Genomic DNA, 23,020 nt, shown 5'->3' on the forward strand with positions numbered 1-23,020 from the left:
AAAAAATTAGAAAGTACTATTTTCTGAAATTCCCTCTAACTAAGCTGTATTTCAACGGGCCATTTAATGCTCAAATGGACAAAGGTATTACTTCAGTCATTGAATTGTATCAAACTCCTTCTCAGAGGCCCAGTTTAAAAACTCTGAAGGAAAAGTGGTTTAGCATCGCATTCTCAATGGAGTAGCACTTGCTCTGCTTAAAAAGAAAAAAGCAAATAAATTAAAAAAAAAAAAAAACAGGAGAAACACTCACTGTCAGTAAATGCAGTGGAGCTTGTGATCCATGTAGTCCTCACAACACTGGGATTGCCCTCTGGAGTTTAAGAGTTCCTTAGCCCCCGTACAAAAAGACACCCCTCTCTGCAGCATGGCTGTTTATCTGCTCAGAACATTTTCTTCACGTCCAAGCAAGTGTTTGCTCCAGGACCCAAGGGGCAGTCTCTGGATAATACACAGGTAAATCATTGGCTTCGATGGAACACAACCAGGAGAGAGTGAGAAGCTTTGTTGAGATAATAGAGGTCTGGATGTGACTAACTGGGGTGGAAGTCCTTCATTTCCCCATCCATTTATCAGTCATTTTAATAATGAGGCATTTCTTAGTCATTTTAATAAAGAGACATTTTTTAGTCCCAGAGCAAAATAGTCAGACATAATTCATCTATATCCAACCATACGATTCCTGATTTTAGATCCACCTCTGCCACATCTCCTGATTATGAAACACTATCACCAAACACAGATATACTTCACTATGAAATGGGGAAATGACTGTATATCATTAGGTGATGATTTGCCACCATGTATTGCAGCAACATGCTTCCTCTTTACTCAGCAGCTCGCTTGCTCTCTGACATGTTTTCTGTCTGTACAATAGTGAATGGCTTGGAGGTTTCAAGAAAGCAGCGCTTCTTGGTTCCTCAAGACCTCTTCAGTTAACAGAGCTATGTGACCAAAAACAAACCAACCAACCAACAAAAAAGAGCTATGTGACCTTGAGCTAACTTTCCCTGCACCTCAGTCTCCTCATCTGAGAAATGGAGATGATGACACCTCCCATATTGCAAGGATTAAATGAAGTAACACAATCCAGTGGCCTAGCACAATATCTGCCACATGGTAAATACTCAATAAACATCATTTCTCTCCACACCTTTATACTAGTATCTCTCTTATTCATGTATTCATTAAAAAAATATTTTAAAAACATATACTACATGCTTTAGGTACTCAGACTAAGCAAGCTATTGACCTCTTATGATAATAGCCTAGGGAGGAACTCAACTAAATGAGCAAAACGTCAAAGTGATAAGAACAAATGACATGTGGCAAATCATTTGGTAAATATGTATATAAATATATTCACTTATTGGTGACCAAGCTGGTTGTATATAGGCTTTTTGAAATCTTTTTTGTCCTAATACCTATGCCCAATGACTGCTCCTGAATTCAAAAAGCATAAGGCCCAGTGCAGTGTTCTTCAGAAAGAAGTGATGGCCAGGCAGTGAATAAGGTACTTTAAACTGGACTTTCTACTAATCAAGAAAAAAATGCCACCATATTGAAAGAAAAGCCTTCACAAATAGGCAATGAAATTGTAAATTGCATAGATTTCCAGAGCTGGAAAGGCCCTCAGAGGCCTTGAGGGCCAAATCTGAACTCTACCACCAGTTCCATGAGCATGGGCAAATTAATCTTCCTATGCGCACAGATTCCATTAAACGGGATTAGGAGTAATACTCACCCCAAAGGGCAGTTGTGAAGAATAAATAAGAAAATCCTTATGAAAAGTGCTTTACACACTGTCAAGTATTATGTGAAGTTTTTGGTTTTACAGTTGAAGAGACTGAGGCCCAGAAGGGTGGATTAACTTGACCAAAGCCACACAGTTTGTAAGTGGCCTGGGTTAGGATATGCGGAATTGTGAGGCAACGCTGTGAAGAGCTAAATTTGATTGCTTCTTTTAAATACATTTATAAGAAAAGAACTGAACCAAATTTAAACATGGCCAAGAGGACAGTATAGCTCATGCCTGTACCTGTTCTGGGTGCAGGTGGGTGGGGATGAGTTTTTGTAGAGAGAGATTTTTTGCAATTGAATGTACCAACCTAATGAAGGTTATCCTTTAAAAAAACAAGTGTAAGACCCTGTAACAAGTAGCAACAAGACCAGAATCCAAGCTTATATTAACATGGAAAAAAGGGATTTATTATTTAATTAATTCACTCCTGCATCGATTCCCCAAATGTTTACTAAGTACCTACTGTGTGTAGTAAGCTCGCTTTCTACTAGCAAGATACTAAGATCAGACCTTGGATCTCTGCCCTCAGAGGGCCCACAGTCTAGTAGACCATGTGATAATTGTTAGAATAGGTATGCATCCAGAATGAAAACCCTGCGGGAGGAAGAGGTGTTAGGCTCCGCCTGGGGAAATATGGGCGATCTTCATGGATGAGATGGTGTTAAAATGGAATCTTGAAAGGAGAGTGGAAGCTCACTAGGTTTATGGGGCAAGGATACAGCATGGCAGAGATAGCAGAGAAGAGAAAAAGCACTCCAGACAAAGAGCTTAGCCTGCCTTTAGGTGTAGAAGCAATGGACAGCATGGCGCATTCAGGAAACGACAAATAGTCTGGCAAAGACCGAGTGTACCAGACCAATAGTTGGTGAGATTGGAAAGGTAAGTGAGGGGTCAGATCACAAAGTGCCTTTCACACCACACTTGGGAATTTGCAATGCATGTGGCAGACATGATTTTATTTGTACCGCAAACGGTAAAGTGGTATAAGGTATAGCGAACAACTTTATGATGTGATACTCCTCTATTAATTTGATCTCTAGTTTACATTTCCCATTACACTAGATTTAATAGTTAGGGAACTATGTTTGGTAAGATTCATAGTCCCTTTAGTACAATGGCACCCTGTGGCAAGTGAAACTGTACAAATAGTGTAATGATACATGCAGAATAAACAAAACTGTTTAAGATTGAAGCAAAGCCAAGGTCCAACCACTTCCCTGGGACTTGGGGAGATCTTGTAATCTGAAGTTTGTGCTAAACCCAATCATATTAAGCACATTGCTTCTCAGTGAATGGTCCCTGATACTATATTTCAAGCAAATGATGAAGCAAGGAGTAAAAATCTATAAAGAAAAGCTATGGTTCTTCTAATTGTGCAATTATGCCCCTTTCTGGAATAATAAAATGTTCCTTGGCAGAGGTCAGGATCTCTGCCACTGACTTATTTAACAGATCCTCTTAACATCTGTCCTGCAGACTGTGCACTTTATTAGCAGACAAGAGACCCAACAGACTTTGCCTGCTGTGTCCCTTTTTCACATTCACACAGCTGTGGATTAACTCAGACTTTCCAGAAGAGGACCAACCAGAAGGGATAGTAATGTTATTGGCTGATTCTAAAAAGATGGGAAAAAAGAGCAGAAACAAATGTTGCCCTAGTACAATTCAGTGTTTTTAGGGTGACAATTACCAGTCTGTTTTAAAAAGGAATAAAAGCAGCGATTTCACTAAAAAAGGAAAGTCTATTCATATCTGTGTGGGAACCTAATCAGGCTCTTGTTTCCAATGACGATGCCTCCACAGTCGCACCAGGTCTGCGACAAGAATGCTCCTTTTGTACGCCGATAATGTGGAAACGATAAAATTCCCTCTAAGAGACATATGTGTTTACATCATGAGATGTGTTATTTGACAAAATGCTTTGTTCTCCTCATATTTTCCATGCAGAGTTTCATGCTGGGTTGTTTGGCTGGAAATCTTTGATTAACTAGAATTAGTTGCTGAAATAAAATAGACACTTTTGTTTTATGAGTCCTCTTGCTGAGCTGTAAATTACAGTAAAACATATAAGGAGTGACAGAAAGAAGTGCTGATTTGAACCTCTGACCCACGACAGGCACAAAAACATAAGATTATTCCTTCAAAGAGCTGCATAGCGACATAAATATTTCACGGTCCACTCGGAATCATGCCCTCTTAACAAATTAAAGCTGCGATTTTACATCATGTAATGAGAGTTTTCCAGAGGTGTTATGGTAGGCTTATACGAGGTATTGAGATTCTGAAATATCCCTCCTAAATTAGGACCTTGAATGCTTGAAGATTTTCTCTGTCCAACAATGGACAAACAAACCAAAAAACAATGCAAAACAAAAAACAAAACAAAACAAAGTTCCTGTTCCCTAAATGAATAGCCTTTACTAGAAAAGTGCCACATTTTCTAAATCTTCAGTCTTCTCACAACCACGTTGGCCTTTGGTGTCACCATCTTAGTTCTGTGAAGCAGTCTTTGGGCGCTAGCCTGAAGGAATGGGCTGGGAGGGGGGACGTTAATAAAAGCAGAATAGGAACTCTGTTAAGTCTAAACACTGCGTGTTCTAGGGCATGGTATTCATTCTTCTCAGGATTGTTGTTTTTTGGGTTTTTTTTTTTTTTTGGTTAAATAATTTTATAGGATTACTTATACATTTTAGTTAACATAGGATCTCTTTCCAGAGCTTCCACGTAAGCAAAGCTTCCCTAACTGTTCGCAGTCAAAACTAACCGTAGTGGGTGTGTTAACTCACATTATTGTGGTAATCATTTCGCATTATGTACATATATCATATCATCACATTGTATACCTAAACCTGACACGATATTTTTTGCCAGTGTCTCAATAATGCTGGGGACAAATGCCCAGTTGTTCCCGTTGGTGGTGTTTCAGGAGTAATTTGTAAATGCTTCTATGCTACTGTTTATCATATTGTAGCTCTCTCCCTTTCTCCTTCCGATCCTTGCTGTGAGCTCCTGGGAGAGACCGCATATCTTCTTCATCTTTGTATCCCTAATACATTTTTGCTAAATTGAATAAAAATGCCAGATGTTTTTCTGAGTAAGATCTTTGGAGTGATATCTCTTCAAGAGAATATACTGATAGGAATAAGTCTCTATAGTGTGCCCTTCTTCTAAGTATGTTTTGTGCATTAACTCATTTACTCCATACAACAGTCTTTTGGAGCAGGTACTATTATTTTTCCCATTTTAAAGATGTGGAAATTTAAGGCCCAGAGAGATTAAATAACCTTGCCTTAGATTACCTAGTTCTGACAAAAGAGTGTGCACTCTTTTTTTTAAATTTAATTTTATTATGTTATGTTAATCACCATACATTATATCATTAGTTTTCGATACTCTTAATCACTGTGCTGTCCTGCCTCTCACAGCAACTTATAAACCTTATTTTTCTAAGGGTCTTCTTAGCGCTTTATATTAACCATTACTTGCTTCATCTGCTACAAGGATTTTTAAAGGTGGATTGTTGGTATATGTATCAGTATCACATCTAGTGACAATAAAGTGTGTTGTGTGCTTATTACACACTATTTGAATGATTTTTACCATGGCTGCTATGGATAAGATATCATTCCTTTCTGCTAATTAGGGAGTAAGCCATGGGTATTACTGTAGGATACAGATGGCATATTTACATACTGTAAAATATGCTGAACTTCTCCAATTGGCAATATTAATAATTTGCAGTTCAAAAAATGACAGTTAGTGGAGGTGGCTCTGAAACAGGGTAAAACATTAATTTGAATTTAAAAAATACAGAAGAAAATAAAAGAGGAAAGTAAGAAGAGGACATTTTGTATTATTTCTTGTCGAGTTTACTTGATCACTTAAAAGTGAATTCAAAATACATCCTTACCTCCCTGAATATTTACTGCAAATGTACATTTCATGTTACTATTATTGATATGAAATTTCTGTTTAATAAATCTGTGCATTTCATCATAGGCATGAATTTTGTTCATTAGCATGACTCTTGTGTTCAGTCTTCCATAGTCTCCTGAGAAGTTAAAAACCAAGTTCAGTTTAAAAGCACTAAAAACATTTTCATATAATAAACATGTTTATTTCCAACCAGCAACATTTGTTCTGTCCTTTGATTAAAGTGAAGAAAAATAGCATATAGAAAATATTATACTTTTCTTTCATGCAATTTTGTTTTCCCAAATATATATTTTTAACAATTTAAATAAAAACTTACTTTTTTTTTCATTGAATACTCACTCATATTTGTCTTCATTCTGTTGTTTTGGAGGCTTCATTATGGATGGAAATCGAAGGGCATAGAAGCTGAGCAGTTGTAGAATATTTTTCAAGCAACAGCATCTGGTTTCTTGGCAGTCATCATGGGCCAAGGCAAGGCAGTCCTGGCATATCTCCAGATTTTTCTGTGGGTATTGCTGAGGGATTTCCAGGTCTGCCATGTTGTTGTAATGGTGTTTCCTAGAAACCCGGAAACTCGGAATGGAATCCGAAGTCTGTTTGATAGTATTTGAGGACTACATGATCTGGCTCCCTTGCCCTCTTTTTGACATCTGACCCATCACCCTTTGCCCACCTCACTCTGCTCCAGCCACACTGGCCTCCTTGCTGTTCCACACACATTCCAAGCACCAGCATCTCTTCGCCTCGGGACATTCACCTATCCTTTGCCTCTGCCTGGGATGCTGTCCCCTGGTAGTGACATGGCTTACTCCCTCGCTTCTTTCAGGTCTCTACTCAACTGCCCCGTATTTTAGTTTTTCTGACCTCCTCAGTATTTAAAAATTCCCCCTCCCCCATATTCATATACCCAGTCACTTTATATTCCATGGCACATATTAGCATCAAAGTTACACGTACCTACGTGCTTATTTATCGTCGTCTCTGTCTTCTCCTCGCCTCTCCCTGCCCCAAAGTCACTGCTCACTTCTGTTTTCCCAAATAGTGCCTGGCCATTAGTAACCACTCAATAAATACTTTTTGAATGAATCTGAACCAAAATTCACCTTTTGGTTACAAAGGAACAATGCTTTTAAATATTAGGAACCTAATATATACTCATTTACTTAAAAAGTACTTTACTGAATTCAGCCCATGTACTCAAATATATATATACTCACTGAAACTTCCCTGTGACTTAAAGACCATGGGAAATAATGCTTAGATTTCAAATCCAACTTCTGGACTCCTCGATGAGTTTTTATTTCCTATTGGTAGAGTCAAGATGCACTTGTTTAAGTTTCCCTGATGAGCTACAGCTTTGTGACTAGAGAGTTAAAGGAGCGTTACGAATGCAAGCTGTACCACTGGAGCACATTCAGAGAGCTGGGTCTCTTCAGCAGTGCCTGCCCAGCTCTTGGAAACAGAAGGAAAACAGTCAGATTCATTCCCATAATGTCGATTTCCAACTGCCCTCATTATCACCTCTTTGAATAACTTGCTTCAAGAACCAAAGTACTAATTGTTTCAATGACTGAACTTTATTTCTGTAAATAAAGCATTATGTATTGACACACTTTATTTGGCACCCTGAAAGAAAGATACTTGGAAAAAGCAAGGAGAGACCGAGGTTTCTTGTTAAAATTATTGGGGGTCACTTTGCTTATACTTAGTTATTTGCACTGTGCAACTATGTTCCATGAGGAAAAGCTCTTCTGAACTCATTCCAGTATAATTGGTGTAATCCAAGAGGGAATTCTGGTGTGTTTTGTTTTGTTTTGTTTTGTTTTGTTTTGTTGTTGTAGCAGATGACTGCCTGGGTGCTCAACCTGATGGATTCAGAATTTTTTTAAAGAAGTTTTCTTCATAGAATGGTAGGACCATTGACCTGAGCCTCTTGCCTTTTCTTTTTTCTTTTTTTTACAGCTTCTCCTCTCCTCCACACCCAGCATATTCTCCCCTTGCCTCCCCACCCCATAAGCACAATGGGTTATGTCAGAGGAGCTACTCAATGCTTGAGAAAATAGGCAAGAGGATCTCTAGCCAGGAAAACTCTTTTTTCAATTCATTTTTCTTTACTTGACATTCTTGAGCAGGCTGCAGGGGATAGTGAAATGAATTGAACAGGTCCTGGCTTTCCAGTGGCTTACAGTCCATGCTTGTCCTATTTTTCCTTTGGTTGTTGTGGAAAGGCAAATAGCTGAAGTCTTTTTTTTTTTTTTAAAGATTTTTTTTTTTTTTTATTTGTGAGAGAGAGAATGAGAGAGAGCACATGAGAGGGGGGAGGGTCAGAAGGAGAAGCAGACTCCCTGCCGAGCAGGGAGCCCAATGCGGGACTCGATCCAGGGACTCCGGGATCATGACCTGAGCTGAAGGCAGTCGCTTAACCAACTGAGCCACCCAGGCGCCCCAGCAAATAGCTGAAGTCTTAAAGGGGGTGAAATAGGTCTGCTCTCACCTGAGACAGATTTTGGCCCTTTATGTGTATTTGCATAAACTTTCACTTTTAAAAATCTGAAAACACCTTAACATGATTATAATTACCTTAAGCTAATTACTGTAGTTGCATTTTAAATTTGTACATTTTAAAATAAATATTAAAATAAAATTCTACAACATAAATTATTCTTGGGTGCCCAGTGATTACTATTCAAGTACATATAGGATACATTTCTTTTTTAATTCTAGGGGAATGGTGGGAAACAATCCTTTTATGTAGTCCAGATCAAGAGCCCTGATAAAATGTACATATTCTATTTGCACTGAGTTCCCTACGAGAATAGAGCACAAGGAGAAAAGAGTCCATGTGAACACAGAGGGGGCAAGTAGTGAATCTGGGTTCTAGATTTCCTTCTATCTACTGCTTGCCAGTTGGTATTCTTATGCAAATCACCTTCCTGCAATAGGTTTGAGTTTCCCTCATCTGTAAAACAAAGGGATTGGATTAGATGATGTTTACAGTTCTTTCTTCTGCTAACATTGTGTTATCTGGTGTCTCCTTGCAAGAAAATCAGTGCATGACTTATGAACCCACATGCTTTATAGGTTCAAGAAGACCAAAACAGAGAAGGTTGACTTCCATCTCTGGGGCTCCTCTTGGACAGGGTGTGAGGAAAAGGTATACGAAGAAAAGGGTGTGGGCAGAAATAATAATGATTCCAAAATGATAGAGACAAGAAGGAAAATAAAGGAGTTTTAGAGGTCAGTGTTAGGAGAGCATCTATTAAATGTCAGGCATGATGTCAGGTCCCTGGGACATAAATAAGACTCAGTCCTTCCCTTAAGGAGCTTGGAATCTGCTGGGAGATAAAGACATGAAAAAAAGACATTCCATAGAGTATACAGGAGTAGAAGAGACATGGTGGGAGCACAAAAGAGGCAGGGGTCAGATAAGGCTTTAAGGAGAAAGTGATTTTTGATTTGAGACTCAAAAGATGAGTAGGATTATGACAAACAAGAGGGGTTAATAGGAAAAGAAAGAATATCACAGGAGAAGCAAGGAGGCTGACTTGGAAATTAACCCAAAATGCGAGGAGTGGGAGTGGTAGCTCTTCCCCTATTCCTTCTCATCTCCTATCCCTACAGCCAATTTTCTTGGTGTCAAATATTAGGGCTATAGCTAAACAAGTACCTTCTATGCTAAAAAACAAGGACTTCAGTTCTTTCCTTCCATGAAACCACAGCTATATTTCCTGGATCATTTTGTTGACATTGGAGGTTTATGAGAAGTAAAAGTATTTGTGATCTCTTTCAAATTATTTTTAAGCTTTCTCTGCACCCCCCCCAACCAGTCTGTAATGACTTGTTACTGACATATTTTCTTCCCTGTGCTGAACAAGCACTAAATCATGCTGCTTAATTACCCCTGTCTCCGTTCTACCTTCCCATAGCCTCACAGCTGAACTTGTCCGGCTTTATGGCATGCCTCGCTTGGTAGGCAGAGGAACGGTCATCAGCATTGTTTTGAGAAGGTAACAAAACCCAGGATGTCCCTGGAGAACTGAGCCAGGCTTGGGGCCTAGCGTTAGGAAGCATCAGTCAAGTAAATAATGACATTTCCGTAAAGATGCCCTCACCCACCCTGCTTGTTTCCTCCAACATCTCCAACTGCCACCCCCCCACTCCCACCCCCGCCCCCCAGTAGTGTGTGGTGCACAAGAATAGAATCTGAGTTAACCAGGGCGAGGGATCTGGGGTTCTCAGACGCTATGTGGGCCTACAGCAAGTGGGGTAAATATAAGGGTCGGGCTCGAAAGCTTTCAGTAGTGCCTATTGAATCTGTTTTTATAGAATAGCATTTTCCCTCCCTTCCTTACTTCATTATCCACCAATCGGCTAGTTGTATTTGAAGGAAAATGTTTTTTCTTTCTCTCTAGGCCAGATTCAGACAGGCCACTTTAAAATGCCCTTTCTAATTGAAATGACAAAACACAGGAGAATTTACTGCAAAGAGAATCCAGTGTGTGAAGCTGTGCCTGCTTTTTTACTGTTGGTTTCCATATACTGGAGCATAGTGGTGCCAATTTAAAGCCCCTGTCAATTCCCATTTTTATCAAGTTCCCCTATTTCTGCCTATACTCTGCATAGTTCCTTTTACTTTATCAGTCTATTAAATATGTGTCACTGGGGTATTTCGAGTGTCTTCTCTTAAGGCTCAGAGATTGGCTGAAGAAGGGAGTTGTTTAGATCAAAATTGTGCCCCTTGCTCCTTCCAGGTGGCTGCTGGTACCATTAACTCTTTCCGTATCTGAGGACAGTGAAGTGCCATTTGAGAGAAAGTCACTGCAAGACACCTGGAAATGTAGTTTGCTATTTGAGCAACAGCAGCAACATCAGAATCTCTCTTCTCCTTGGACAGTGATTCTTGTCTGGTGGCTGGGCACAGGAAGTGGGTTTCGTTGCTATGCACTGTAAAGCTTACTTAAAGCACAGGGCTTTAAAGTGAGACTGACTCTAAAATAGGTAATAATTCCCATTTTATATAATTATTTTGAAAACTAAATAAAATAATAAATGTAGGGACGCCTGGGTGGCTCAGGTGGTTGGGCGACTGCCTGCCTTCGGCTCGGGTCGTGATCCCAGGCTCCTGGGATCGAGCCCCGCATCGGGCTCCCTGCTCGGCGGGAAGCCTGCTTCTCCCTCTCCCACTCCCCCTGCTTGTGTTCCCTCTCTCGCTGTGTCTTTCTCTGTCAAATAAATAAATAAAATCTTTTTTAAAAAAATTAATTAATTAAATCTTTAAGAAAAAAATCAGGGGTGCCTGGGTGGCTCAGTCGTTAAGCGTCTGCCTTCGGCTCAGGTCATGGTCCCAGGGTCCTGGGATGGAGCCCCGCATCGGGTGCCCTGCTCCTCGGGAAGCCTGCTTCTCCCTCTCCCACTCCCCCTGCTTGTGTTCCCTCTCTCGCTGTGTCTCTCTCTGTCAAATAAATAAATAAAATCTTTTTTAAAAAAATTAATTAATTAAATCTTTAAGAAAAAAATCAGGGGTGCCTTAACGACTGAGCATCTGCCTTCGGCTCAGGTCATGGTCCCAGGGTCCTGGGATCGAGCCCCGCATCGGGCTCCCTGCTCGGCGGGGAGCCTGCTTCTCCCTCTCCCACTCCCCCCGCTTGTGTTCCCTCTCTCGCTGTCTCTCTCTCTCCTCTCTGTCAATTAAATGGATAAATAAAATCTTTAAAAATAATAATAATAATAATAAATGTAAAATACCTGACACAGAACCTGACCGAGTGCACAATGTATGTTTGTTGAATGAACACATGAATGAATGAGGGTGATGATTGAATGGCTGGATGAGTGGTTATGTGATTATGTGAAAATCGTGTGATTATGAGAATACAGGCCTTGCACCTTTTTTTTCTATGGGGCTCTCCACTGGAGATCTTACATCATTTTATCATAGAAAGCACGTATTTTCTATATATAGATATATCTATATATATCTATATATAGATATATCTGTATATTTCACATTATGTTAAGTATTAGGTATACTGTGACACTACTCATTATAATTTGACATGAATTTGGCTGCACTGGGGGTAAAGCAGGCCTCTCTTCCCAAGTGTTATAGTGTTATAAAATGACTGACACAATACATTTTTTAGGTCCTGACCATAGACTAATGTATATAGTCCAAGACACTCAAGAATTTCACCATAAGGCTGAATTTGGTAGACCTATTGTTTTGTGTTGAATGTAAGTAGGCCTAGTTATTAAAGTATCACTAGGATCCGAATGCAAGATAGGTTTTTCTTTAAGGCTAGTCTCAGGACACAGAACTCTAGAAACAGTATTAGAGGTATATATTTATGGATTTGTGAGCTCTTCATAGGACTTTCTTAATCTAATTCATTTAAAAGATTGGTCAATGAGTTAGTGGTAAAGCATGGGAAAGATTCTAGGTGTCTTAGTTTTAGTTCATCGCTTTTTCTAGATCCTTCTTTTTTGAGGGTTAAAGTCTAAAATGATTAATGTGACCTATTAAGACTCTACCCCTCTCTGGTCTCTTCTTATGCCACTCCACCCTCACTCAATAGTCCCGCCACGTTGGCCCTTTTTGAGTTTCTTAAAATGTTATCTTCTTTTCTACCTCAGAGCCATAATGATCAGTGTTCTTTTTTCTGGAATGTTCTTTATAGCCTTTCCACCTGGATAATTCTTACTTAAAGTATTACTTCCTTAGAGAAGCTATTTTGATTCTCCAGACTATGTTAAATACCTTTGTTCGATGTTCTTTTGACATTCTGTATTTTTCTTTCTCAGCACTCAACCTAATCATAGTTCATAGTTACTGTCTAAGCATTTATTTAATATCAGTTATACTTTCTAGCTCCATTAAGGCATGGGCTATTTCAGAGTTGCTTGCTGTTGCACCTCTGGTATTTAGCATAATGTTTAGGTAATAGTAAGCATTTGATAAAGAGTTGCCATTGAACAAATTCATCAATGCTGGAAATGTCCCTGCAGGGTACAATGGTTGGTTCATCATATAGTCATTTCTACTTTAAATGGTAATGTCGAAATGAGAGCTAGAGAATTCTTCTAATACCAATGCTAACTAGTTATGCCGTCTTGAGCACGGCACTGCTCTTCTATAGTCCTCCACTCATCAGTAGAAGGAGGCGGTAAGACTAGACTAAATGATCTGGTAAGACCCTTTCAGTTCTGGGGCTAAGTGTGGCATTTTTCAATGTACCAAAATCTTAGTACTGGCTACTTTATTAAACCTGAACTAATAATAATAAAGGTGGAGTATTTTTAGCCATAAAATAATAAAAGCATTTCTGAAAATGCTCCTATAAAATATGTGTGATTTTATAATTTTGAAAAAATATTTAGCTAGGCTCATTTTTTACATGTATGCACTGCATGTCTTTTATGTATCTTGGACAAAGAAACAATATCCCAAACAATCACTGAACATTTTTCAAAATTGAAATGGAAAAAATTTATATTTACAGAAACAGTCTTCACCAAAGTTTAAATGTTTGTGAGACTCTGGCTAAGCCTGTTACAAGCTTTACTACATTGTTGGTTTTATAAACCTCAACTGTGTTTGGAAATGAATATTCATCATCATCATTGTGACTATGAACTATGATCTCAGAATCCTATGTGGAATGACACTTTTGTAAACCCTCATGCAGTAGTTTATCAGAGTTTAACCTTTCTCTTTCCCAAACCATTAGCCCGCAAAGGAGTTTTTGAACTAAAGCTATTTATTTGAATAACTCATATTTTATGTTCTTCCAAAAAAGGATGCCATAGCATTTAGAGAAACTAAATAAGTAACTAGGCTGAGAAGAAAAATTGGTACTACCCCCTCAGTTGCTACTCAACAGTAGAATTTGTGTCAGAAAAGTTTGAGACAGGTGACTGAAGCTAGCAGTTATCGAAAAGCTTTCTAGTTAACATTTTAACAAATGACTTCAAAAGATTAATGTCTTGTGAAACAGTGTGATTTAATTTGGGCTGGGTTTATTTTCCTTTTTTTTTTAACTCAGGAGCATAAAATTATTCATCATATATGATAAATATCATCATATACCACTTCTGTTGCCTCATTTATAGAGAATATCTCTCCTTCTAACATCCAGTGATTTTGTATAGTATGTTAATTCAGAAGATATTGATTGGTTATCTTTTATTTGCAAGGCACTATTCTTGCTGCTAGGCATTCAAATAATCAGGTGGATCATGACTTCAGTAAGCTTATGGTCTATCCAGCATGATAAGACATATGTGTACAACTAAACACAGGTTTAAAAAAAGTGATAAGTGCCACAAAAAAGGTGCACATCAAGTGTTCAGGATCTATATCTTACATCTTCTCCAAAGCTATGTGCTTGTTCCAAGACTTTGAATCCTCCACAGTTTCTAACACAGAGACTTGCATATAGAACATATTCAGTTAATGTTAGCTTAGAAGATGAGCTGTCTGTGAAATCATTTGGTAAACCTGCACCTATTCAGTGAATGGCATTCTTTTTTTCTAGGTCAGATCTGAAGTCTTGAGTTTGAAGCATGGTACTTACATCTAAAATTATGTATTTTGTTAGGGTGTGACAATTTTTACCTTCGTGAGCGCCTTCTATCTTTACATTGGGCTCTGTTTTCTGATTTTTATTTCAAGGCTTATTCTACTCCATCTTGTCTGATATCCTACTGTCCAGTTGACCCAGCTCTGTAAGTGTGGCGATGCTGCTTCTTGCCACGACCAGTGATCACAGCTCACAGGGAACTCTGAGGAATCTCAGCATTTCTGGGGTCTTTCCTCTGTTAGGTACAAACCACTAGAAAGGGATATGAAATAAATGCTTTTCAAAGCTTTAGAGGAAGCAATTAATATTATTTCTAAAAAGAAAAAAACAACTATTGTTCAATCTGAAGGCTTTCTGAATTTAGTCAGCTTTTTAAAAAACAGATTTGTTCCCAAGGATTTCTTTTTCTGTGTCTTTTCACTAGTTGAAGTTCCCTGGAGGAGTCAAAATTGAGTAAAATTGACTTTCTTCTGATCTTGTGAATTACTGAGGGAAAATGAAGGCATAAATGATACCTAAGGACTCTTGCCTCTCTCAGATTTGATGACTCTTTAATACTCAGTAGGAGGGCATATTGGTCACGACACCAGATACTGTGTGGCCAACGCTTTTTCAGCTCTCAACCATCTTCACTCCATTCAGTATAAAACTTTTCTTCAGTGGTTTTATCCAAGCAGAAAAATTTCAGAAGCTTCACTTGCCCCCCCTTTGGAGATACCTGGCTGAATTTCAGAGGAAAAGGATACCACAGAGTAAAAAGGAAACAGAAGAGGTAGCCTTTTCTCCCCAAGTTCTAGCAGTTTGACTGACTCTTACTTGTGAATTTTTCTTGCCACTGAGTCATTGCACATACAGAATTATGAAACTTTAATTTCTTTAGAGGCTTGTTATATTAGAAAAATTGTTCCAAAGAAAGCAACAATCATGACATAAGCACATCTGGCTCTTGCAAATTATTCTTTATTAAGCTTTCATTTAATTACATGTGCTGAAAGGTCTGTTTTTGATTACTGTAATTTTTTTTATTTGTCCATCTGAATGATAGTAATGCTGGAAATTACATACAAACCACCTGTTTTTTTCCCTTACTAATATGGCAAAGTTTGAGCTATTTTCCCTGTGGTTGATGAACTAGGAAGCTTTCTATTTATTATGATAGAAATATGACTATCAAGGTAATGGCTTAATCTTGATTATAAGAAGAAAAGAAAATATTTGAATGGAGTTTCCAGGCATTAAATAGTGTGAAGATTGAGGTATCTGAATTCTGGTTAACCATAGCAGATTAACACATTCATTTATTACCAATTTCACCCAAAAGCTAATAGATCAACAGTTAAAGATTTAACATCCTGTGCTAGGAAAAAGAAGCTTTATTCATTTCATTTCATTCCATTCCATTTCATTTCATTTCATTTTTTGGTCAAGAATCTGGCTATATTATCTTGAGGATTATGTTATATGCTGCCTAAAATAAGACCTCAAGAAAACAGTGACTGCTGTTGAGCCTCGGGGATCTTGAGGCCAGCATTCTTATCATCCAGAAGGATCAGCATCCCCAAGAGAAGCTTGGTCAGCATTGAATAAGAACAATGTTCTTCCAGGAATCCCTAGGAAAGTTCAGATTCATTAGTTAGTTCATGAATATTAAAATTATATGAATGGACATACTGACATTTGAAGAACTTCTTATAACAATTTTAGGCACTAGAAAGAATCATAGAAACCATTTAGTCAAATTTCTTTTTGTACCGAGGAAACTGAGTTCTAGAGCACCCAAACCCTTTGTTCAGGTTCATAGAGTCATTGCTAGAAGGACCAGGAACAGGACAGTGGCTCTCATGCTAGTACCCTTTCTTTATATTATTTGGTCTCTCTTATTTCCTCTTTAAAAAATAGTGAAAGAGAAATTGTAAGGCTGGCAGAGAAATAGTTATCTAACAATACAGTAAGTTTTTTGTTTTGTTTTGTTTTTTTGCGAAACTCAATTTCAGCTGCCTTTAAAAAGATAATGTTTGTCTTCCCTGTTTTGCAGCAGCTCTATGCCGCTCAGCTGGCCAGCATGCAGGTGTCACCTGGAGCAAAGATGCCGTCAGCTCCACAGCCACCAAACCCAGCAGGGGCAGTCTCACCTACCGGGATAAAAAATGAAAAGAGAGGGACCAGCCCTGTAACTCAAGTTAAGGTACTTGCTTTGCAGGATTGTGAAAACAGTTTGGAAAACAGCGTCACAAGAGAAGTAGTGAACCAGGCTGGGGTGGGAATAAACAGCAGGAAGCATAGCAGCATAGAGGAACCCCAAATGCTCCTCTTTATGGTCAATTTCATGATTGAGCACTGAGAAACAGTTGTTTCCCTTTTGATGACAATAGTGCCATATTGTGAGATCTTTACCTAAATCTGCAAATTCACTTCTCAGGAGCTTTTCCCCTTTGGATTCTGGCTTTTATTTTTTAATGTTCACTGTCATGAGTGGCCATGGTTTTACTTCCAGTCTTTGCCATGGACTTGTGACACTTTCTCTCGAAGTTCCTTAAACAGGTGGGAGCCAACTTATAGGACCAGAACAGGAGGTTCTCAAAACTTTAGTTTAAAAAAAAAGGGGGACAGAAAAGAATCTACTGCTGAACTTCATATGGTTTGTTGATAAAGGTCTCTCCTTCAAGAATAGTTAATGTGGGCTCTGAGGAATGAGTGGTGTCATTATCTACTCATCCTTTGATGCCAGGTAGTTGTGAGAGGATAAACAGGCTCTTCCAAGTTATGGCTGGGACATTGATAGATGCCTCTCCTCACTAATTTTCAGCGCCTTAAAACGTGGCACCTAGGAAGTATTTGGCGACAGAGGGAAATGGGTGATATGCTCCAACTTTGTGCTGCAGCTGGTACCTATAGGTGGTACTGGTTGGTTTTTATAATATAGTTCAGAGAAACAATTGTTTTGTATCATTCACTTGCCCACCTAGAGGGATAGGCTAAGCACAGAGGTATTACTGTAATGTGCATAGAGTACTACATTGTACTGGAGAAAATTTGCAGTTATTAAATTTTCACAAGGGAATCATCTAAGGCCAACAAAACAGCATCAAATGCTGCAAAACCCCTGAAATTGTTTTATGTTCTATAATGTGCAGATAGGAATTAATTTAATGCTGCCCATGCTTTAAATTCTCCAAAGAAATAGATGAACATTTATGCTTTGTTGTTAGAAAATTGAGGTATGACAATAGGCAGCTTACATTTAATAAGGTAGCATGACTTATGGAAACAGGCTATCTATTTTGTGTTCCAAAAGTTTCTGTTTGTGAATAAGAGTCAGAACACTACAACTCAAACCAAAGCACTTTGTTTAATTATAGTTGTTAGAATATGGACATATCAAACATTATTGACTTGAGGTATTGAATATTAGATATTTAACGTGAAAAAGTCATTTTATAAGTGAGTTGGCCAAATGGAACTGCACCAAACCAAGCCTTTACTTGATGAGTAAAATGTTCCCTGGTTAAATTCAAGTTTACATCTGCTTTTACCATTCCAGCTTTGTGGGCCAACTGAGTTTTATTACTCACTTGACCACATGCAAATTCTTAGGGAGTTCTCTATATAATTTGACTTGACTATATTTTATGTTAATAACAAAGGAAACATTCTTTATACTTATTATATTGTTTATTGTATGTGTGGGTAAAAATATATAGATCAAGGCATAAAGCAAATGTTTTAAATTAAAAAAAAATAGCTGCTACCTATTATTGAAGAAGTTCTGAGAATAATCTAATGAATTGGTAATTGCAAGGATTATGGTTACTAAAATATGATTCTCTCTGTAATCATTGCTTTCCCTCTGTATATAACGTGACCACATGACATAGGGCATAGCTTGCTGAAGGTAACAAAATTAAACATAGATGGTCTTACATACCTTCTTTCCCTCAGAATTTTTATCTACTGTAATTTATCAACATCAGAACTTAGAATGGTTTTTGTTGTTGTTGTTGTTCAAATTTCAGTTCTACCACTTTTACCATCTGTGTCACTTTGGGCAAGTTACTTAACTTCTTTCAGCCTTAGTTTTCTGCTCTGAAAAATGGGAGTTAATATTATGAGTCTTAAATCCTCTAGCAGATAGTATTCACTCCATAATGTAAGTATAGTGACTGTGATGATGATGATCTGATGGTAATAAAGAAGATGATGGTGGTGTTGGTGGTAGTGGTTGTAATGGAAATATCCAGTTGTATACCAAGAGAGAGCCTAACTGAATACCTAGAGGATTTCCATGTTCAGCTACAGTGGAGGAACCGGGATCAGATTTAGTCTCCCAGCTTAAGCAACTGAAACATAGGACAAAATATATAAAACAATGATTCTCAGACATTTGCAATACGAATATAGGACAGTGATTCCTGAGAGAAGAGAAACAACTGAGGCAAGTACTACGATTATTCCAGCTTACTGTCTAGAGGTAGTTTCTAGGTCATAGTGCAAGGAGGGCTACCCACGTGGAACATGGCGGGCTCCCTGAGTAGAGACATAGAGTTCAGAGTTTTGGGATGCCAGGGTAGCTAGAATTTGTGAGGTAGAGTAGCAGAGAGGAGAGAGCTGCGCACAGAGGGAGAGTACTGAAAATCTGTAGAAGATTCCCCTGTATTTAGCTGAATATTGATCAGCATATGCATATGAGGAAACTCTGAGGCCAGGGGAGAATACCAGATGTAGCAGGCAAAGCAATTGCAAGGTTCACAAAGGACTGAGAGTGGTTTGTTTTCCCATTAGCCAGAGTGGAAAGATCTCCTGACATACGGGGTATCAAGTAGTGTTGCCCAAAGGGTGTTACCTCAGTAATGGGGCCAAATTACCCCTAGATTAATGGCTTCTCTGAACCTACCTCACAAGCTTAAAAGCAAGCCTAGAAAGGACCAAATTTTTCTGTGTCTCAGAAGAAAGTCCACAAATATTTGGAAGAATACACGAACTCCGACACCCAGCAATGTAAAATTCATAGTGTGTAGCATCCGTTCAGTAATTACCAGGCTTCTGTAGAAGCAAGAGAATATGAACAATAATGAGGAGAAAAGTCAATCAATAGAAACAGACCCCAAAATGGCACAGATGATAGAATTAGTAGTTAAGACAGTAAGAACAGCTACTACAGGGTCAGCCAACTATAGCCAAATGAAGAGGTAGGCAAATCTCCTCCTAAAAAACACCCACGAAATTTCTTTCAGGCCAGGGCATGCCGTGAGAACCAATATCGGGCCTGCCATGGTGAAAAAGAATTGGTAGATGCTTCCCATGCCCAGTGGCATTGTTAGCAGAAGTTGCAATCATTGAATTATAAAAATAAATAATTGGGGTATAGTCAAAGCTGAAAAAAATAGATGCTATAAGCTCTGTATATTTAAGAAGATAGAGGGAAACATGAACATTATAAGGCAAGACGTGGAACACATCCACGGAATGTCTGGAGATGAGAAATATAGTTTTTGAGTTGAAAAGTATACTGGACTAGTACTGATGGGATTAGACATCAGAGAAGGAAAGATTAGTGAACTTGATGACAGAATGATGAAACTATCCAAAATGAAGTACATAGAAAGAAGCCTGTCAGTACTGTGGGACATCAGCTGGCCTAATGTATGCACCCAGAGCCTCAGAAGGAAAAGGAAGGAACAGAAAAATATATTTGAGGAAGTAATGGCTGAAAATTTTCCAACTTTGAAGAACAGTCTGAACTCAGATACCTAAAAACCTCAGTGAACCCCAAATAAAAGAAACATGGAGAAAACTATATACCTAGCATATAAATAACTATTATTTAGATAGGAGTAAAGGAACTAATTAGTCTAAATATCCTTTGAGTGCAGAGTAAAGAGAAGTAAATTGTAATCAAGCACGGAAGACTTTTTTTAAAAGATTTATTTATTTATTTATTTATTTGACAGAGAGAGAGACAGCTAGAGAGGGAACACAAGCAGGGGGAGCGGGAGAGAGAGAAGCAGGCTTCCTGTGGAGCAGGGAGCCCGACGCGGGGCTCTATCCCAGGACCCTGGGATCATGACCTGAGCCGAAGGCAGACGCTTAACAACTGAGCCACCCAGGTGCCCCTCAGAAGACATTTTGACATGCATAATGATGCAGTCGTGTTTCCTGAGACCCCCTCCTATGTCTAGATATAGACAAATGTACATTGCAACAGAGATGGGCCAGATTATCTATTTCCTACCAAGAAAAAAAAAATTCACTACATTATCAAATGACTTATTTTCTCTGATAGTTTAATAGAAAAGGGACCTGGGATTTGGAGTCCAGTAAACTAGAATTCACATGTTGTCCTTCCATGTATGGCTTTGAACAATGATTTTATCACTCTGACCCTTCCTTCTTTGTGAATTTAGAATAATACTGCCCAACCTGATAGACTTACTGCTAGTTAAATGAGCTAATATACGTGAAAATGTCTAGCACAATCCTTGGTGTATATACTGACTTTTTGTGCGTGTTGTTTCTATTTTCTCTTTCTAATCATCCTCCGGAGTAGCCTTTTCTGGCATCTCTTTTTGTCCCCCCCTTAAACAATGACCACGATACTAGGGGAGACCTTAGAGATCAGGTAGGATCAGGCTCTCTTCCCAAAGGGGAGGAGGATGTTCTGTTTCCAAGCTCTATTGTGTTTTAAAAAATGACATTAAAAAAATTCTCCATGCTTTCTCAGAAGCAAAAGAGAAATTAACACTTGCTGACAATTTTATTGTAGAACACAATAATATAGATCTTAAAACTGAACATTTAAATGAATATGTTTATATTACAACTTAATTTCTAAAATGATGGGCATGTTGTTATATGTGTTTAATGACAGGATAAATGAGACAAAATAAAGGCAAGGAGTTTAGCTTTCAAGCTCCTGGTTACACTAGAGTTACAAGTCAGATACTTGAATACTGTGCCCAGTATAGAAGAACAGGCATCTTAAAATAGACATTCTGTAAATATACACAGCAAAGAATTTTATAAAGAGACATCACTTTAGACACGAAAAATAAATTACATATAGCATGGTATGTAAAACATAATTATAATGTGTGCTTGCTCTTTGCAAAAATTAATTTTAAACCTGAATAGAGACCAGAATATAGACCATGAGGAGTGTCCACACCCAGAAAGCCACATAGAAACCATGCTGTGGCATGTGGCTCCCTGGGCAGAGGCCCAGGAGAGCAGAAGAAGCCGGTGTTTCCATTTTTAAAGTACTTGCAATTGTTTGATTTAAAATATATATTAAAAAATTAGCTGCAGAGCCTATTTATAGTTGCAGGAACTTTTCAGAGAGAATAACACAAAAGCACTACAGAGCTGCTGAAATTTTAAATAATTCTTTGTAAATGCCCTAGGTTAATTTAGATCCTTGAAAACACATTAGGAAATTAAGCTGTAATGTGAGCTAATTCAGATTTTAATTTGGCAAAAAGAATGATCCAACTACACAGTTAATGTAAATAGAAGCATAACACAGGGAAATTAATGAGGTTTCCTTCTGATGAATCTTCAAGGAGGTAGATAATTAGCTTCTTTTGTTATTATTGTAGGAGAATGTGGCATTGTCTCTGAGGTGTAAAATAACGGTGGCTTACTAAGTGATAATGTGCTTCATTTGTCTTTTTTTTTTTAATAATTATTTATGTTAAACTCTTGTAGGATGAAGCAGCAGCGCAGCCGCTAAATCTCTCTTCCAGACCCAAGACAGCTGAGCCTGTGAAGTCCCCAACGTCTCCCACCCAGAGCCTCTTCCCAGCCAGCAAAACCAGCCCCGTTAATCTGCCTAACAAAAGCAGCATCCCCAGCCCCATTGGAGGAAGCTTGGGAAGAGGATCCTCTTTAGGTAAATGGAAATGTCAACAACAGGAAGAGATTTATGAATTAGGTAAAAGAAAGCAAACCTGTCCAGTGATGACTGATCCCTGTTTCCAAAGTGTTCCTTCGTCCAAGAAAAAAAAAAAAAAGTAAAAGTAAAATCCTTTCTACTGAAAACAAAACTCCTTTCGGTGTCTTGGGTGGTTAGAACTTTTGGAAAAGGTCATAATATAAATCCTGCTGGGGTGGGTTCTTTAGAGACTGCTGAGTTAGATCCAGCAGATCAGAGACTTGGGGATTTCTGTGTTTGGTTAATGCTTTGCCACTGAAGTAACTCTAGGCAGACAAGAGCCTCCAAGGGGCTAAAGGGACCTGGCCTCCAAGCTGCCTGCCAAAAGTCCAAAATTTCTTTGAAGTTTTATATTTTCTTTTTAAAATGTATGTGAATTTTACATCTTATCCCGTAAAACAAATGTGAATGACACACTTCAATGACATAGTATGAAATAAAATTGATATCTGATAAGATATGTCATCATGATCTTCGGGCTTCTTACACTCTCTGATATGGTGCCAAGTATCTCTAGGGACGTTCATACCCCAGTGAGAAGTAAAGAGGGAAAACATGGGTTTTGGCATCAGACACACTTGGACTCAGAGCCTTCACATACTCGCTATGTGACCCTGGGAAAGTTATTTAATATTTTTGAACTCAGTTTCCTAATCTCTTAGAGGGGAATATTATTACCTAGCTCATAGGTTGTTATGAGAATCCGGAGAGAAAAAATGCATATAAAATGCCTAACCCAGTCTCTGGCACCTAGAAGGCATATAATTAAAAAAAAAA

The 23,020-nt window shown here is 38.4% G+C and overlaps 1 protein-coding gene across 3 annotated transcripts in view; it reads left to right on the forward strand.

Annotated features, from left to right (window-relative positions):
* SOX6 (SRY-box transcription factor 6) overlaps window positions 1-23,020 on the forward strand; it is a 602,615-nt gene that overhangs the window by 497,509 nt on the left and 82,086 nt on the right. For all 3 annotated transcript variants that reach the window (XM_034995170.1, XM_034995171.1, XM_034995169.1), the window contains 2 exons: window positions 16,352-16,501; window positions 22,018-22,201. In XM_034995170.1, the coding sequence (XP_034851061.1) occupies window positions 16,352-16,501; window positions 22,018-22,201 (334 nt within the window). The remainder of the gene's footprint in view (window positions 1-16,351; window positions 16,502-22,017; window positions 22,202-23,020) is intronic.

Source organism: Mirounga leonina, unplaced genomic scaffold (assembly GCF_011800145.1).
Source record: "Mirounga leonina isolate KUSES-001 unplaced genomic scaffold, KU_Mleo_1.0 Mir_92, whole genome shotgun sequence".
Lineage (NCBI taxonomy): Eukaryota > Metazoa > Chordata > Mammalia > Carnivora > Phocidae > Mirounga > Mirounga leonina.